The following is a 17,820-nucleotide window of genomic DNA, read 5'->3' as shown; positions in this document are numbered from 1 at the left end:
TCGACTTTCTGGACTTTTTAAAAAGCTAAGTTTTAACGACATTTTAAAACAAGTTTGATCCATATTTTACACTTTTAGAAATAGTCAAATGATTATTTTCATTTTATTACTAATAATTAATTTTTCTTAATTTTATTGTTAATAAAAATAAAAAGTTAAAAAATTGGTAAAGTTTTAGGAACACATAATTTAAAAGTATATTTCCATATTAGCAATAGTATTTTTAGTACTATTCTACTTTTTTCAATTTCTCTTAAAATACCTTAAAAATTATAACAATTCAGTTCACTACCGTTACCGCTCAAATATTGTTCTCAGTAAAGAAATCCTATAGAAACATTTCTAAATACCGTTACAGAAACGGTTGGCAAAATTGATATATTTATAACTGCCACTTTTTAAATCTTTACACAACTTTGCTTTGCATGATATACTATGCAAAGCAAAGTTGCGATTTGTAAATAGTATGGCATCACTATTCGATTAAATGCAACCCTGTCTATTGACTGTTTTAACGATTATCGATTACTTAAGTTTTTGTTACTACTAGACGATTATTTGTTTTTTGTAAAATCATTGTGCAAAAATATTGAAGAACATTTTGCGAAATTATTTTCTATAAACAAATAAACCTCAGTATTTTGTTTAAAAGAAGTAAATAAAACGACAGCATGGCAGATCATGATGAATTAATTGCCCAATTTATTGATATAAGTGGTGGAGAAGAAAATGTTGCTAGATTTTATTTGTCTAGCAGCAATTGGTCATTAGAGGTAATAATGTCATGAAAATTTCGGAACTTATAACAAAGACTTTTGATAAAAAAATATTGTTTTTAAAGGATGCTTTGTCGAATTTTTTGGGTAATCAAGCAGATGAGGGTATGTCAGAAGCCGCTGGCGGCGTACCAGAGGAACAGACTGCTACAGACTTGAGCGAGACGAAAACATCATCATCAGAAGGTGGAAATTTTGGTAAAGGAACTTCTGGTGCCAAACCAAGGTATATATTTGAAATATTGATTAAATTTGAGTTTTTAGTGGTAAATTAATATATATTTTTTAGATTCGCTACATTGGGTGATATGTCAAAACGTAACAGCAGCAATGATGATGAGGAAGGTCAAGCATTTTATGCCGGTGGCTCAGATCGCTCTGGTCAACAAGTTTTAGGTCCACCAAAACGTAAAAACTTTCGTGAGCAATTAACTGATATGTTTCGCATGGCGCAAGAAAACAGTGCCGGTGTTGATAGTGCACCAGCTCCAAGCACTTCTTCCGGTGCTAGCTGGGGACAAGGAATTCGTCTGGGTATGACCGATTCCGACCATTCTGTTGTTACGCCCTCCTCTAAAGAAGGTGAAAAAACTAAACCAGTAGTAGTGTTAAAATTATGGAGCCAAGGATTTTCTATAGATGATGGAGAACTACGATTGTATGATGATCCTCAAAATAAAGAATTTTTAGAAACTGTTATGAGAGGGTAAGTTTAAAATATAAGTTGAGACATAGAAAATTAAATTGTTTTTGCGCTTCGTCTAAATTTTGTTTATGTATTAATAGCGAAATTCCCAATGAACTTTTGGAAATGGGCTGGTTGGTCAATGTTGATGTAGAAGATCATCGACATGAAGATTACAAAAAGAAGCCCACAACCGTAAAGACTTTCAAAGGTTCTGGACATGCATTAGGAAGGTACTTATTGATGATTAAAATATATAAATAGTTGGTTATCAGTTAATAATGCATATATTTTTTTCTAGCCCAACTCCCAATATTACTGAAAATACTACCGACTTACCATCGGCGGCATCAGCATCAGCGGATGCACCTACTGACACAAAAGCATGTGACGAAGCAGCAAAGAAAAAACTTAAAGTTGATACCTCTGCTCCAACTACTACACTACAAATTCGTTTAGCTGATGGCACACGTCTAGCATCACAATTTAATCTGTCCCACACCGTAGGCGATATACAGGAATATATACAAACGTAAATACAAATTTTAATTTTTTTAGGATTTTTACTATTTTTAATATTAACTGTTATTTTTAGTGCACGTCCTCAATATGCTAATCGTAATTTCATATTGGTTTCATCATTTCCTACACGAGAACTAACTGATGTAAGTGCTACCATAGAATCAGCTGGTCTTAAAAACGCCGCTCTAATGCAAAGGCTAAAATAAGAATTTAGTTTGTGAAAGATAATTAATTAGTCAGTTGTTATACACAAGAATCAAGAAGATTTCAAAAGCATCAAAACGAATTCCATTTCAACATTTTTTACATTAATTCAATGGTTAGTTTTATCCTCTATACATAAATTCTTATTTTCTTATTTGTTGGATTTCTATGAATAATAATAACATTAAAAATTCGTATAAAGTAATTGAAATACAAAATGGTTTTATTTAATACAGATAATTATTATGAAGTGCGGAAGCAAAATGTGCTTTTTTAATTTTTAAAAATTTTAAACCTAAGATGTAAAAAAAAACGATTCAAGGAAGACTGGAAATGTAAAAAGAGTAAAATTCTAATAGTCTAAATTCTATATAACAAGTTATATTAAAATCTTAATCTCTTGATTGAGTCTTTGTATGTGTTGCATGAAATCCTCTCTCAAAGAATTGCGCCAATCGTGTAGCCCGTCTTTACCTACGTGTAAACAATTGACATAACGATGCGTGAATACTTGTGACAAAGGCAATGCAATTCGCCTGGGAGTATTCGATAAATCCTCGGCACTTAGAGCTATTCCTGTATCTTGTGGTCTGTATATCGAAATTGTATGCAAAGGACGAAGTTCGGGGTCGTATAAATTGTTTTCGAATAAATATTTGTATTTTTCGGATTTACAAACAGCAAATACTGGCAAGTCAAAGCGGGATACCTCGTTTGAGTAGTGATTTAGGGCGCGGACGATAGATTTCTGATGGTCAAGTTTTGTGTTGGGATAGAAGAATTCATTGGGAGCCAGTAACAGACAGTGACGAGCTCTGTTTGTTGATCTTAGCAAGCAATCTGATTCAATAAGACCACGTATTCTTTCACTGGCATTTTGCATTGTGTATGGAAAATTAAATGGCAACAAATGAATACGTATATTAAAACGGTTTAACAAGGGTAGTAAATTTTGGGGTAAACTATCTCCATTGTATATTATGAAATCCTCTATACCCAAAGCAAAATGATGTATGAAAAATTCCAATAATTCCGGACCTTGTTTGTCTATCACAGTCATATTTTGGAATTCTGGACTTACCAGATCTACACAAACAGTTAAGGGATGTGTGGCTAATTTCTTTGATAGCTCATCAATAACTTTAACATGACGAAGCCTTAATGAATGTCCATTTTTACTGCTACTAGTGAGGTCATTGAACGTAACTGTTTCGGGCAGACCAAAGTCGCGTGTAACTCGACAATAGAAATTATAACGAGTAAAATCGGAATTGTCGTCATCTCCATCTTTATCAAGTCTCTGGAAACGAAATTTGCCTTGTATATTTGAAGAGCTACCTTTAAAGCTGAGAGAACATTTAAAATTCAAAACGACTCCTTTACGACCAACTACCAGCACCACTGCCTCTCCACCAGCCACTAACTCATTGCGTTTCCAATGTGCCGAATAACCATGAAAATTATCGCCAATTGATTGCCATACCGCCAAAGGATGTAGGTAATCAATTAAATAATTCATAGTTGCATTATTTTCGATTCTCTTTAAAATAGCTGCATCGTTGCGTCCAAAGAAATTAATAACATGCAAGACATCTTTCAATCGATTATTCTCCGTTTTGTACATGAAAAGAACTCCAACACTTATGACCGATATTAGCAATAACAGCAGCTGTTGATATTTACGCATAATGATGTCTCAGAATGAAATTTTCTTTATTAATTTTTATTTTAATTAAATTTCAATTTACTTAATTGAAATGTTTATTTAGACTTGATCAGCTGCACTATTTTTTCTAATATTACTTTTGTTGTTTTATTTTGTTGCTAAACACAGTTGTATAATTTTACACTTAATAAACCGGTAACATGAAAAAGGATGCCACCATATCGAAGAAAGAAAACCGTTATGAATATTTAATTTGAAGTATTTAATTTTAATCTAATTTCATAAAAATTTTGCAAATAGATTTTAAAAACAACATAGAACAAACATTTTGAAATTGTAAATAATTATTAATTACAATAAAAAAATTATTAGTTTACAAAATTTCATACTACTATGGAAATGGTGTTTAGATAAAAAGTGCCCCAGTGTGTTATGCTGTAAAGACCTTCAAAGCCCAGTGGTAGGCAATTAATTAAACACTTGTAGCCCCATAATATAATTATGTCCAATTGAAATCTTTGTGCACAATCACAGTCACACACAAATAAAAAACGTAAATATTTTCACAAAAATATCAAACTTAGACAAATTTCCTTTGTTTTCAATTAATAAGATTTTACGATTTGCATACACTCTTCAAATGGACAAATGGAATTAAGTTCAGTTGGACTGTTGCTCTACAAAAAAACACACACAGTGTTTAAATTTATAATCGGATTATTTTTCTTTATAAAATATTGAATAATAAAAGAAATGGATTTCGATGAAGTACTTAAGGAGGTAGGATCCTTTGGATTATATCAAAAAATTATTATTTGTGCCGTTTTATTGCCTGCTGCCCTTCCATGCGCCTTCCATGCCTATAGGTTGGTAATCGACGAACAATTCAGTTAAAAAATTTTATTTGAAAAAATTTGTAAATGCAATTGTTTAGTCAATTATTTATTGCAGCCACGCCTAAACACTGGTGTCGCATACCCGAATTGGAACCATGGGTACAGGATTATACCGAATTAGTAATGAATCTTAGCATACCACTGACAGTAACTGAATATTCTCAATGCGAAATGTATGTGCGAAATTATTCGGATATCGTACGTTACATGGAATATCGTACTCCAGTAGATTTACAACGTGATAAGGTGTGGCATATAGGCAGTCCTTCTGGTTCAAAATTAATACCTTGCCAGCATGGTTGGCATTATGATCGTTCACAGTATCCAACAACTGTTGTCACTGAGGTAAGGCGTTCCCGAATATATTTTAACCCATTCGATATTTTTATTGAATAACCTTGAATGTCCTTTGGAAATCTTTACAGTGGAACTTGGTATGTGATCAGAGCTATTTAGTTACACTTGCATTGGTGGTATTTGGTGTAGGTGGTCTTGTAGGAAACTATATTTTTGGATATCTTCAGGATATGTGGGGAAGAAGACCTAGTTTTTACGCATATCTAATGCTAGAAATAGCTGCATGTGCAGCTAGTGCATTGGCTTGGAGTTTTAACTCTTGGCTGGGTTTACGATTCATTGTGGGCCTTACCGTACCGGCCATATTAGCCAGTCCTTATGTATTGGGTGAGTGAAATTTTTTACAATTAAATATATCCGTAATTATTACGTGTATTAAAATTTTAATTTTCAGCCATTGAAATGGTAGGTCCTGATAAACGTGTGTTCTGCACTATAGTCTCCAATATTGCATATTCCTGCGGTTTGGTATTGTTAGCTGGTATTGTATATATAGTTCGTGATTGGCGATATTTAACATTGGCAGTTTCTTTGCCATTATTGTTGCTGTTTTCTTGTTTTTTTGTTTTACCCGAATCGCCCAGGTGGTTAATGGCTGTCGGACAACCACGTAAAGCTGCAAAAGTCTTAAAGACAATGGCGAGAGTAAATGGTTTAACAGTTGTTCCAGATTTTGTCAATATTATTGAGCAAAAATTTCAGTCAACACACCAACCCAGCAATAGTTCAACCTCTGCTGGTATTTTAGATCTTTTCAGGACCAAAAATATGTGTCGCAAAACATTGATAATTACATTGATATGGTTTGCCAATACAAGTGTATACGTTGGTCTAAGCTATTATGCTCCTGCTTTGGGTGGCGATGAAATATGGAATTTCTTTTTGGCGGGGGTTGTCGAGTTGCCCACATATATTTTACTATGGCCGGGATTAAGTTATTTTGGACGTCGTTTCATATTGTGCATTTCAATGTTATCTGGTGGCGTAGCTTGTGTTACCACATTTCTTTATAGTGAAAATGCCGACATGATGTTAATTTTATATTGCATTGGAAAAATGGGTATTTCATCTGCTTTTGTTGTTTTACCGCTACTGGCATCGGAAATCTATCCCACTGTCGTGAGAGGTTTGGGCATGAGTTTCAGTTCAGTTGTAGCTATGATCGGTCCCATAGTCATTCCAATTATAAATCATATGGGGCAACAAATGCTAGTTTTACCTTTAATCGTTATGGGTTCTCTGCTTATTGTTGGAGGTGTAGCTAGTTTATTTTTGCCCGAAACAAAAGGCAAAAATTTGCCTCAAACAATAGCAGAAGGGGAGGCAGTACCTTTGAGCTTTCTTTCCAATTGTTGTGATAATAATCCCAAAAGTAATACTCGAAATTTCCGAAATACAAGATCAGATACATGTAAACGACAGTATATAGTGTGTAGTATATGTAAAACAGAAATAAAGAATCGGGGTGTTTAACAACAGATATAAGAATGTAAAATAGTATAAATTTAGGAAAAATCATAAACATAACTGTAAGTTTTATTATTACTGCTATTAATTTATTCCACAATATAAAATCAAATTCATAATGCAATTGCCTGTATGAATAGGGTTTTTTAAATGGTTTTCTTGTAAAATATGGAACTAATTTCAAAAATTTTAATTGTTGTAAACAATTCCAATGTATGTATACAATTTAAAAGAGTATGTGAAGTTTTTAACATAAATATTGTAAAAATAATACACAAACTGAATTGGAATTTCTAACTTATTTAATTTTATTACATTTTTAATATTCCAAATATACATAATTTTCACGAAATGTAATTTTATATTTATATCTTATTAGTTTTCAAATAGTTTCAGATGTAAAGTAAATATATTAAAAATGAGCAAAAATTAAAAAAAAAATAATAATTACAATAAATTTTAAGTAATAAATTAAATAAATCTATTATGGATTTTCTTTTTGGTATAAGGTTAACAAAAAATACTATAATTCATAAAAAACAGAACAAAACAAAAAAATGTATAATAAATAACAATACTACACAACGATAGTTTAATCTATATGAATAATTCATTATTTTTCAACAAGATAGGAAATTAGTTAATGACTAACAAGGTTCTTTTTTATACTTTGATTTTTTTCTTCTTAAACATTTATAAGTTTAGAAATTTTTTATGTTAAAAATAAATTAAAATTTAACATTAAGCATAAATATGTAGGTATGTATGCATTTATATAAATGTAGATAAGTTTGCATTAAGTAAAATAAAAATTTATATAATTCATATTTTAAAATGTTTAGTTATAATGTTAAAGGGAATTTAGGTAAGAAACAACAACATAATAGCTTGATTAAATTTCTCTTTCAGTGTTTTTTAATAAATTCTTTAATTGCTTAGAATATTTTAATAATGATTTTATAAAGTTGTTGTTGTATTTAATAAACAACAATTATTGTTTTATGTTTATAGAGATTGTTTTATTTTTTTTCTCTCACACTCTCTGCAAAATTGGTTATGCAATCGATCGTGTTTAGTCTCTCGATGCCCCTATAATGGCCAAAATGTACATGAATATATTAACAATATCCAAGTACAGATTTAATGCGGCAAAAATGTATTCCTCGGGGCTAATGGAGTACTTGTGGTCACCTCCCATCATTAATTGAGTGTCGTATACCAAATAAACGGAGAACAGCAAGGCTCCAATCGATGAATAAACCAGTGTCATTATTTTGAACGGGAAGAAAATTGCTATAATGCCAAAGATAACAAACACGACCATACAAACTAAAAGGACCCCACCACACATAGTGAAATCATATTTCGTTTGCATAGCGAATAGTGTTAAAGCCAAACAAACTGCCGCAGTAATACCAACCGCCATAAGGACCTAAAAATACATTTCGTTAGAATTTCAGTGAAAGACGATTTTAATTTAGCATTTACCTCATTAGGTGCATAACGACTGGCTGATACGCCCAGCAAGAAAGACTCTGCCAATGTAAATAGACCCAGGAATATAAAGTTCATTGGTGTCTTACGTCGCACTCCCTCACAACATGCCATTGAAATCATAGTAACCAAAAGAACAGCCAAAGCAATCCAAAACAAATATGAGTTCTTTCTAACAAATTCTTTAGTACCATCATGGAATGCAAACAAGGCCACGAAACCAAATGTCACCAGCAATTGACCCTAAACAAAGCATGTAAAATTTAATATAATTTTGAGTTTTTACACATAAATATAATAAAGATATATTTACCATTAATATCATATAAACTTTACGTATAAATCCTTTGCGAATACTCTGGTCATCGAATGAAAAGTTTTTGGGAGCTTCTGGATCTTCGTAGCCTCCATAAGAGTCATTTACTGGAGGTGGTTGTATGAAGCCAGGTTGTGGGACAAAACCTCCTGGAGGATAGCCGCCTGGAGCACCATATCCTCCGGGTGGAGGATAACCTCCAGCTGGAGGTGGATATCCTCCTGGTGGTGGATAACCACCTGGTGGTGGATAAGCTCCTTGTGGTGGTGGATAGCCGCTGCCATAATATTGTTGATTGGGATCTACAATAATTAAGAAATTATTAAAATTTTTGATTATTTACAATGCATTCATTAAATTAGTTCTGAGATGAAGTTGAATTTAATTAGTTTATGTCTTCTAATTTTCTTCATAGAAATTTTTTAAAACAAACATTTTCTACATGCATTATAACAAGACTGAGTTAAAGTTGCTTTACAAGAAATAAATTTTAATGCAATCCTCTCTAGCTTTAAACAACTACTTTCCTTGATTTGAATTCACAGATTGATACATTTTTGTGTTTGAATTTTAAAGGAGTTTACTTCTTAAGTGTTATAATAAAAATATGTATATGCTTGTTTTGAGGAAATACTAATAGTTGGACAAAGATAACTGTTTTACCGTATACAAAAGGCGTAAAAACTTCCAGTTAATGTTTAAAAAAATGAAAAAATACCATTCCATGTTATCAAACAGATAAGACCGATATAGCATATGTGAGTGTGTTAAATGTATATAAAGATAAGTATTGTATTGCAAGAAAAATTATTTAAATAAAACACTCTCATACAAACGTAAATACATACATACATTAACTGGAAATATGTTTTTCTAATATCCACGTATACATCGTCTATTAGTAATTGTTTATAAATATTGTTTTTTTGAAAATATATACATACATAGCAATGTGCCACCTGCTTTTAAATAAACAAAAACTACATTTGTTTGTATGAATGTACTTTAAGAGGTATTTATAACTATTTTTATATTAAAATTTAATTGCCTTTGTTATGTTTAAGGCTTTTCATTCCACTCTCTCCGTTTATGAAGTGGTTGGGATTGTAATATATATTTTGCAAATAAAATGAGGGAATACCGTAAATAATAATAAATATATGGTGAGTAAAAGTTGTGCAAACTTTGGCATATACAAACAAACATACAATTATAATTGGTTCAACAGATTCACAGGTTTAAGGCGGAAATAGTCAAAATTAATCAGAAAAATGACTAAAAACATAAATGGAATTGAACTTTGATAATGTCAGAACGACATATTTTTATTGCGGTTTTAAATGGCAATATAATATTTAAGAAATTTTAAAAATATGTATACAAGTATATAGAGTTCATAAAATATGTTTAATTATGTCTAGCATTTCAACCAGACAAGGGCAAAATTAAATCTCTTATGAATTATTAAAAAGTTCTTAATTAATAAATTAATTAAAGCTTTCTAGCATTAAAGTTAAAATAGAACAAAAATTAAATCATACATATTAGTATTAGTTCTACATATAAATGCTAGGTAATACGTGGATGACGTTAGTCTAATTGAAGATTTGTTTGCAATAATTATCACCAAATTTTATGAATGTTTGTACATGTGTATGTATCAAGTGCCAAATCTTAAAATTGTATAAAACATACTATACATATGTAAGAAAAAACTTATTAAATTTAAAGCATGCAAATTAGTTAAATACACTAGCAATTTTGTTAGTTTGTGTGTTAAAGAAATTTAACAAACAATTTAGGTATAACCAAATTAAAAATAAACCTTGATAATAAGGGCCACCTTGCCAAGACATTTCTTCAAACTTTTCCTTTTAAATACTCAGTGGGTTGTAAATAGATTGATTTTGAATTTTGAAGTATAAGTTTATTTAATTGAAAACTGAAAATTAGAAAAAAGCCAAGTTTAATAAAAAATTCCATTCACTCTTACTTACCAGCCATTATAATGTTGCTGTTGTATTTGAACTATGTATTAAATACCTATAATATGTACCTAAAAAGAGATACAGAACATATTTAGATTATCTTATTGTAGTCTTTAGATTCTATAATAAAATAAACTATCTAATATGACTTATTTCATCCAAAACGGTGTTATTTTTCTTGGTTTTGTACGGTCAATTGTTTATAGATAAGACACCTAGATACAAACATTTCAAGACAACATAAGAGTGTTTCATGGTACATTCACACGGTAAAGGTACTATTAATAATAAATGAATATTGTTGGGTAATTTAAAAATCAAAGTTATATTTTAAAGTTTTTAATTAAATAATTTGTTTTTTTAATAAAGATTTTATTTTATTAGGCCATTCAAAATATTATTAAAAATCTTCGTTTAAAATGAGTAAAACTCATTGTACCTATTTGACATAAAAATGTATGACGATATGTCATCAATATTTCAAACTACAAAGATTATTGAAATTGATTGAATATAGCCAATTTCAAAGTATTTCATTTACTTATGATAAGATAAAAACATAAAATGTCCATTTTCATACATATTGTTTTTTGTTGTAGGTTGATATTTTTATTCCAAATCATTTAGAGTAAGGAAAAATCGATTAAAATATTTTTAAATATTAATTCCCCTTAAGTAGTTCATAATTATGAGTTTAACAAACTTCTTAAGGAAATTTGTAGGCCCCCAACCACTTTCAAGGCAATCAAATAAACACCAATAATTTTTTCATATCCTGTTACTGAATACACGGAATGTATGGCGTCGCTTTAAAAAAGTGGCCAATCATTTCTCAGGTAATTGGTGGCGTCATGTTTTATGAATATTGAATGTAAGGAAAAAACTATAACACCTTCGCACTTTTTTAGTTGCAATTTGTTGGGCTCACTTAACAGAAATTGCGAAAATAACCGAGAAATTGTAGAGTATGAGTCACACTTTGGAGCCAGTAGTAACTTGTAGAAAAATAGGAAATCATTTACATCACAATTGCGTCTATTTTAGTATTTTTCATTATAGTTTCACAAGGGAAAATTTTTCGTTTTTTTTCTTTTTAATGTTTACGTTTTTTATTTACCTTTTCCAGATGAATTAAACAAATATTAAACACAATAAATTAGATTTTTTACTTGTAGTTTAGTAGCTTTTATGTGCAAACACTGTTAAGTTTGTTTTGGTAGATGATTCTGGACTAAAAAAGAAAAACAAACACACAAAATTACTTTGAAAATAATAAATGTATTAAAATTGTAATAGAGTGCAGTACAGTGGTAGCAGTTCTACAAGAATATACAATTTTACAAAAACAATACGCACTTACTTTTTGTCAAGATGTATAGTTCTGTCAAAGTTTGTCAATGTTTACTTGTTTTTGAATTTTCGCTTGACAGTTGTATAGCACAAAAACAAAATAAAATACAAATATACAAAAAACAGCTGCTAAAGTGCTACCACCTTGTTAAGTGTACCTTAATATTTGTATTAAATTTAGTGTTGCCGGAGTCTGTCTTAATTTTAATAATAAAATAATAATATTCATTTTTTGAACAAAAATAACAAATGTATATGTATAATGATACACAGTTTACATTAAATTCAAATTCTAGTCATTAATTAATAAGAATAAATTCGAGAAATCTTATATAGAAATTTTAAAGAATTTTAATATTTTATCAATTTTTTTAATTTTAATTCTGGATTTGGACCATTCTTATTCAGAATAAAAATGTCTTTCAGATTTTAGAGGGAAATATTAAAAATATCAACTGAATGGGATATTTTTATTTAAACAATTTTTTTAAATTACACAATTCCGTGTGAAAAATATATGATTCTATTTGAGCGATTTTCTAAATACTTATGGTTTACACAGCTATCTGGCAACTATTATGACACGTCAAATTGTAGTTACCTGCTCTCTTTTCTTCAGCAGCAGCAGCAGATAACATTATTCATCTGTTTTTAAAGTGTTTCATTTTTAAGATTTTTTAATAAAGTTTTAATAAATAAAAGGTAAATTAATGAAAAAGTGTTATTGTACATAAATACCATAGTGTATAAATATGAAATTTAGTTTTTTTCATTTAAATGTTATCAGTAAAAACAGTTGCGGAAATAAAGCATGTGGTGTGTTGCGTGCTCTGTCGGTAGATAGTAAAAATGGTATTTGAAATAGAAAAAAATAATAAATTTGTTAAAAATTAATTTCTTTGTATTCAGTAGGACATTAATCTTGTTTATCAACATTTTTACATTTTTTGTTAATACAATATTTGCTTCTTTAATATGATGCAATAGTTTTTCTAAGACATGCAAGTAACATAAGAGAATTTTAAGTTTATATCTCTTAAAAGGCGGCTTATCGTTCTAGTCTTATCAACAGTATTATTCTCTTTATTATTGTTGCTTTTAATAGTGCAATATTTAGCTATAAGACGGATGTCGAGGTTAATTTTTGTGGTAGATTCCATACGATTTTTTTTAACTTCATTATTTTTTTTCATAGATAAAAGAAACATCTTATCAATATGGTGACTGAAAATGAATCGGCTACGCAAAACCCTGCAGGTGAAGGGGAAACTACTTCTAAAAAGGCAGCAAAGAAACAGGCTAAAGAAGCATTAAAGGCTGCAAAGGTAAGTTTTAGAACTTTATGATTATTTTTAAGTGATATTTGTTGACAATAAAAACATATTTAATTTTTAGAAAGCGGAACATAGAGCTGCAGCTGGCAAAGTCGACAATACTGCAGAAGCTGGCGATTCATCGGAAGACTGCTCTGCTGGACGTTATGGCATGTCTGGTATTATTAACTCCCAGAATAAGCATGAAGAAAGAAAATTCGTGGCAGTACATGAATTGAATCAACATGTAGGTAAAGATGCGGTATGGGTACGTGGCCGTATTCATAACACCAGAGCCAAGGGTAAACAATGCTTTTTGGTTTTACGCCAACAAAGCAGTACTGTTCAATGTATTCTTGCTGTAGGAGAAAACATATCCAAGCAATTTGTTAAATTCGCTGGAAAGTAAGTAAAATGATGGCAACGATCAAAGATAATAATTTATAACATAATGTTTGTTTACTTTATAGTTTGAACAAAGAAAGCATTATCGATGTTGAAGCTAAAGCTGTAAGCGTACCCACAAAAATTGAATCGTGTACTGAACAAAACTTGGAATTGTCACTTCTGCAGTTGTTTGTGGTTTCACAAGCTAAACCCCAATTGCCTCTGCAAATTGAGGATGCTTCACGCCCAGATAATGCCGACGACGCCGATGGACTTAATATTCGTGTAAACCAAGACACACGTTTAGATAATCGTGTTTTAGATTTGAGAACTCCAGCAAATCAGGCAATTTTCCGTTTGGAAGCCGGTGTTTGCCGTCTGTTCCGTGATATTTTAACTGAGAAAGGTTTTACCGAAATTCACACTCCAAAAATTATATCCGCTGCAAGTGAGGGTGGTGCTAATGTCTTCACAGTTAGCTATTTCAAAGGTAAATTTGCTTATGCAAAGTCATTGTGTGTTAAGTAATTTTTTAACATTTTATTTTTTAGACTCTGCTTATTTGGCCCAATCACCCCAATTGTATAAACAAATGGCTATTGCTGCCGATTTCGACAAGGTATTCACAGTAGGAGCTGTTTTCCGTGCTGAAGACTCTAATACTCACAGACATTTGACAGAATTTGTTGGCCTTGATTTGGAAATGTCATTCAAATATCACTACCATGAAGTACTTCATACTATTGGCAATACCTTTACTGGTATTTTCAAAGGCTTGCGAGATCGTTACAGTCGTGAAATTGAAGCCGTGGGCCAACAATACAAAGTAGAACCTTTCAAGTTCTTGGAACCACCACTCATTTTACAATTTTCGGAAGGTGTGGCTATGCTAAGAGAAGCTGGTGTTGAAACTGGTGATGAAGAGGATCTCTCAACACCCAATGAGAAATTGTTGGGTCGTCTAGTAAAAGCTAAATATGATACCGATTTTTATATTTTGGACAAATTCCCCTTGGCTATACGTCCATTCTACACTATGCCAGATCCCAACAATCCCATCTATTCTAATTCCTACGATATGTTTATGAGAGGCGAGGAAATTCTATCTGGTGCCCAACGTATACATGACCCTGACTTTTTAACCGAGAGGGCGAAACATCATGGAATTGGTAAGAACTAAGTAAAAGAACATTGAATCAATTACTTACTTACACTTTTCTTTACAGATATCAGTAAAATTGCTGCCTATATTGAATCGTTCCGTTTTGGTTGTCCTCCTCATGCTGGCGGTGGTATTGGTATGGAACGTGTTGTCATGTTGTACTTGGGTCTTGACAACATTCGCAAAACATCCATGTTCCCACGTGATCCTAAGAGACTAACGCCTTAAAAAGTGGATTTTCATCTTACAAGCTTTAAGCTACACCATTTTCGTAGAAATTCCCGTTTTTTTCTTTTATGTTTATGACATTTAGTTTTTTTGTTTTAATAATATCAAGAATTAATTTTGCTGTGTTTTGGTACTTGTCTCATTTTAAGATTTCTGATCATATAAAAACAAGGATCAAAAAGTCTTTGACTGAATATGTTACCTAGACAAGTATAAACAGCATTTATTATTTTTAAATTATTTTATTTTTGTTTTATTCTTTGCCGAACGAATAACTTTAAAAAAGGATTTTTTTAAACGCACTTTTAATTTACTTAATTTATGTTGTTCAACAACAAAATTCTCTAATTTATCTGGGTGAATAGTGTTAATAAACTCTTTAAATTCCAATTGGAGATAAAAACAAAAATCTTATTTAATTTTATTTTTCGATCCATAGTAATAATAAAAATATTTGTACTAAAACTAAAATTTTATATATAAAGTAGTTTTAATTTATTTCATATTACTTGCTAAAATGATATAAAGTACATAACATAATGATGAGTAAATTATATGAATGAATTTTCGAGCAACCGATTTTTTGTCAAAAAAGTCGAAGTTAACTATTTTATCCTAATGGTGTTTTTAAGTCATGATTTTTTGTTTAATTATTTAAACCTTCAAAATATTTGAAAACGATATCGGTAAACGGAAGTGTTAATTTTAATTTCTTGGGTGTAATGAGAAATACGGTTCTTCAATATATATTATCCTAAGTTTCATTTAAATCTGTTGAAAATAAAATAATATTTCACTATGCGTTCAAGAGGATTTCCTAATATTGCACAACTTGAGTTTGTCCTTCACAGTTTACAGGTTAACACTATTCAATATTACTTAAACTTCAGATGTTTAATCTTGAAATATGTATATATTCTGTAAGAGTTTTACTACAAATGCGTAACAGTAAAGAATAAATCTGTTTCCCAAAATGTTTAACAAAAAATGTTGTTCCGAATTCCTCAAAATTTAAATCGCAGGTTATGCTAATATGTGATAGATATCGTTTAATTTCGTTACTATTTTATTCCCTTCTTATTTATACTAATTAGGGCGAGTTTTTCTGATAAAGATAATCTTCATTCTTTGCTTAAACCTGGTTTAATATATGTTTCGTGTTTTTCAGATATCAGTAAGGATACTTATTATCTTAGTTTAACTGAGTGTAATTGGCCAATTAAACTCAAGTTATAAGTGAGAAAACACAATTAACAAAAACAATAAAACAATGATTTCGGAAGAACAAAAACATAATTTATTAAGTAAATGGCAATTTTCTGATTTGTTTTTTTATTAATTATTGTTTTAAATGTTTATTTATCATTTTTACAAAATTTTCCATTTTACAAAAGCATTGTTTGCAAACTGAGTGAAAACTTGGCAATACTAACAAAGTTAACTGAGCTTAAATCTAAAACTGAAAAACACAATCATCGGTTAAAGTCCGCCTAAATTTGTTCCGAAATTAATCTAACAGCAAGTTAAGCCTAGTTTAACTGATGAGTAAGAAACCCGCCCTTAATAAATTAAACATTTTAATGTTTATTTTTTATACATCAGCTGTTAACACTTTTGTATTTCTTGCTCATGTTTAAACCACCTCCATTGGGCGCTTAAACTAGCAAACAAAATTAACTGATTAACTTAACTTGCTGTTAGATTAAACTCGGAACAAATTTAGGCGGACTTTAACAGATGATTGTGTTTTTCAGTTTTAGATTTAAGCTCAGTTAGCTTTGTTAGTTTTGCCAACTTTTCACTCAAAAACATAAACAATGAACAGCTGTTGTGTTGCAAAAAATACTTTTTGTAAAATGGAAAATTTTGAAAAAAATTTTAAATAAGCATTTAAAACAATAATAAATAAAACAAAACAATTCAGAAAATTGCAATTAACTTAAAATATTAAGTTTTTGTTCTTCCGAAATTGTTTTATTGTTTCTGTTAATTCTCACTTATAACTTGAGTTACTTAGGGCGGGTTTCTTACTCCTCAGTTAAACTAGGCTTAACTTGCTGTTAGATTAAACTCGGAACAAATTTAGGCGGACTTTAACAGATGATTGTGTTTTTCAGTTTTAGATTTAAGCTCAGTTAGCTTTGTTAGTTTTGCCAACTTTTCACTCAAAAACATAAACAATGAACAGCTGTTCTTTGCAAACAATAATTTTGTAAAATGAAAAATGTTTGGAGAAATGTTAAATAAACATTTAAAACAATAATAAATAAAACAAAACAATTCAGAAAAATGCAATTTACCTAAAATATTAAGTTTTTGTTCTTCCGAAATCATTGTTTTATTGTTTTTGTTAATTGTGTTTTCTCACTTATAACTTGAGTTTAATTGGCCAATTACACTCAGTTAAACTAAGATAATAAGTAACTTTACTGATAACTGAAAAACACGAAACATATATTCATCCAGGTTTAACCAAAGAATGAAAAACTCGCCCTTATTATCTTAGTTTAATAAACTAAGATAATAAGTAACTTTACTGATAACTGAAAAACACGAAACATATATTAAAACAGGTTTCACCAAATAATGAAGATTATCTTTATCAGAAAAACTCGCCCTTAGTATTTCAAAACAACTTTGGAGAATTAATTTTAATTTAATACCTATTCCTTCACCTAAAGATTTGCTTTAAATGATCATGGGAATTTGTATTAACTTTTGCAATTTTTGACGGATTTTTGTCCACTTCAGAGCCGTGGCGCCACTTGTTAACGTTGTCTTATCGCCCGAAATTTTTCAGGAATATATTTTTATAACTTTAAGTATATTCGAAAAATTACAGAATTTTACATTTTATTTTCATGGGAATCAGCACACCAAATAACACAAGGATTAGTGAAAGTTATTTTAAATGTATTTCCATCGTTGGCTTGTCGTATTGACTCTATTAAAGGTGAAAAATATCTTTGTTAATCCAAATATGCCTCTATTATATAAATCATACATAAA

General features: G+C 30.2%; 5 protein-coding genes across 13 annotated transcripts; 3 read left to right on the top strand and 2 right to left on the bottom strand.

The window, feature by feature from the left end:
* Positions 1-544: 544 nt before the first annotated feature.
* LOC111675878 (NSFL1 cofactor p47) lies at positions 545-2,392 on the top strand. Of its 2 annotated transcripts, XM_023436734.2 has the most exons (6): positions 548-773; positions 842-1,002; positions 1,066-1,482; positions 1,563-1,694; positions 1,763-1,993; positions 2,057-2,392. In XM_023436734.2, exons 1-6 carry the CDS (start codon positions 672-674, stop codon positions 2,187-2,189), a joined length of 1,176 nt encoding a protein of 391 aa, XP_023292502.2. In that variant the 5' UTR covers positions 548-671; the 3' UTR covers positions 2,190-2,392. The 2 variants fall into 2 exon arrangements, with proteins under 2 accessions (XP_046810919.1, XP_023292502.2); XM_046954963.1 differs by lacking the exon at positions 1,563-1,694 and having other exon boundaries at positions 545-773.
* On the bottom strand, positions 2,379-3,988 carry LOC111675877. The gene has a single exon (XM_023436733.2). It carries the CDS (start codon positions 3,872-3,874, stop codon positions 2,567-2,569), a length of 1,308 nt encoding a protein of 435 aa, XP_023292501.2. The 5' UTR covers positions 3,875-3,988; the 3' UTR covers positions 2,379-2,566.
* A 248-nt stretch (positions 3,989-4,236) lies between these two features.
* LOC111675926 (beta-alanine transporter) lies at positions 4,237-6,723 on the top strand. 2 transcript variants are annotated; one of them, XM_023436806.2, is made up of 4 exons: positions 4,237-4,719; positions 4,788-5,094; positions 5,175-5,433; positions 5,501-6,723. In XM_023436806.2, exons 1-4 carry the CDS (start codon positions 4,607-4,609, stop codon positions 6,577-6,579), a joined length of 1,758 nt encoding a protein of 585 aa, XP_023292574.2. In that variant the 5' UTR covers positions 4,237-4,606; the 3' UTR covers positions 6,580-6,723. The 2 variants fall into 2 exon arrangements, with proteins under 2 accessions (XP_023292574.2, XP_046810908.1); XM_046954952.1 differs by having other exon boundaries at positions 4,592-4,719; positions 4,805-5,094.
* A 135-nt stretch (positions 6,724-6,858) lies between these two features.
* On the bottom strand, positions 6,859-11,631 carry LOC111675903 (protein lifeguard 1). 5 transcript variants are annotated; one of them, XM_023436763.2, is made up of 6 exons: positions 11,489-11,631; positions 10,381-10,439; positions 10,209-10,325; positions 8,381-8,685; positions 8,062-8,310; positions 6,859-8,005 (listed from the first exon to the last, which is right to left on the bottom strand). In XM_023436763.2, the coding sequence occupies exons 3-6, from the start codon at positions 10,237-10,239 to the stop codon at positions 7,646-7,648; spliced, it is 945 nt and encodes a 314-aa protein (XP_023292531.1). In that variant the 5' UTR covers positions 10,240-10,325; positions 10,381-10,439; positions 11,489-11,631; the 3' UTR covers positions 6,859-7,645. The 5 variants fall into 5 exon arrangements, with proteins under 5 accessions (XP_023292531.1, XP_023292532.1, XP_023292535.1 ...); XM_023436764.2 differs by having other exon boundaries at positions 10,427-10,439; positions 11,489-11,617; XM_023436767.2 differs by lacking the exon at positions 10,209-10,325.
* A 646-nt stretch (positions 11,632-12,277) lies between these two features.
* On the top strand, positions 12,278-15,051 carry LOC111675888 (aspartate--tRNA ligase, cytoplasmic). Of its 3 annotated transcripts, none has more exons than XM_023436750.2 (6): positions 12,278-12,423; positions 12,917-13,046; positions 13,117-13,439; positions 13,505-13,911; positions 13,973-14,590; positions 14,648-15,051. In XM_023436750.2, the coding sequence occupies exons 2-6, from the start codon at positions 12,939-12,941 to the stop codon at positions 14,809-14,811; spliced, it is 1,620 nt and encodes a 539-aa protein (XP_023292518.2). In that variant the 5' UTR covers positions 12,278-12,423; positions 12,917-12,938; the 3' UTR covers positions 14,812-15,051. The 3 variants fall into 3 exon arrangements, with proteins under 3 accessions (XP_023292518.2, XP_046810907.1, XP_046810906.1); XM_046954951.1 differs by lacking the exon at positions 12,278-12,423 and adding an exon at positions 12,553-12,573; XM_046954950.1 differs by lacking the exon at positions 12,278-12,423 and adding an exon at positions 12,724-12,857.
* The last annotated feature ends 2,769 nt before the right edge of the window (positions 15,052-17,820 follow it).

The sequence above is a fragment of the Lucilia cuprina genome, chromosome 6 (assembly GCF_022045245.1).
Source record: "Lucilia cuprina isolate Lc7/37 chromosome 6, ASM2204524v1, whole genome shotgun sequence".
Taxonomy (NCBI): Eukaryota; Metazoa; Arthropoda; class Insecta; order Diptera; family Calliphoridae; genus Lucilia; species Lucilia cuprina.
This window is presented reverse-complemented; position numbering and strand designations above follow the sequence as displayed.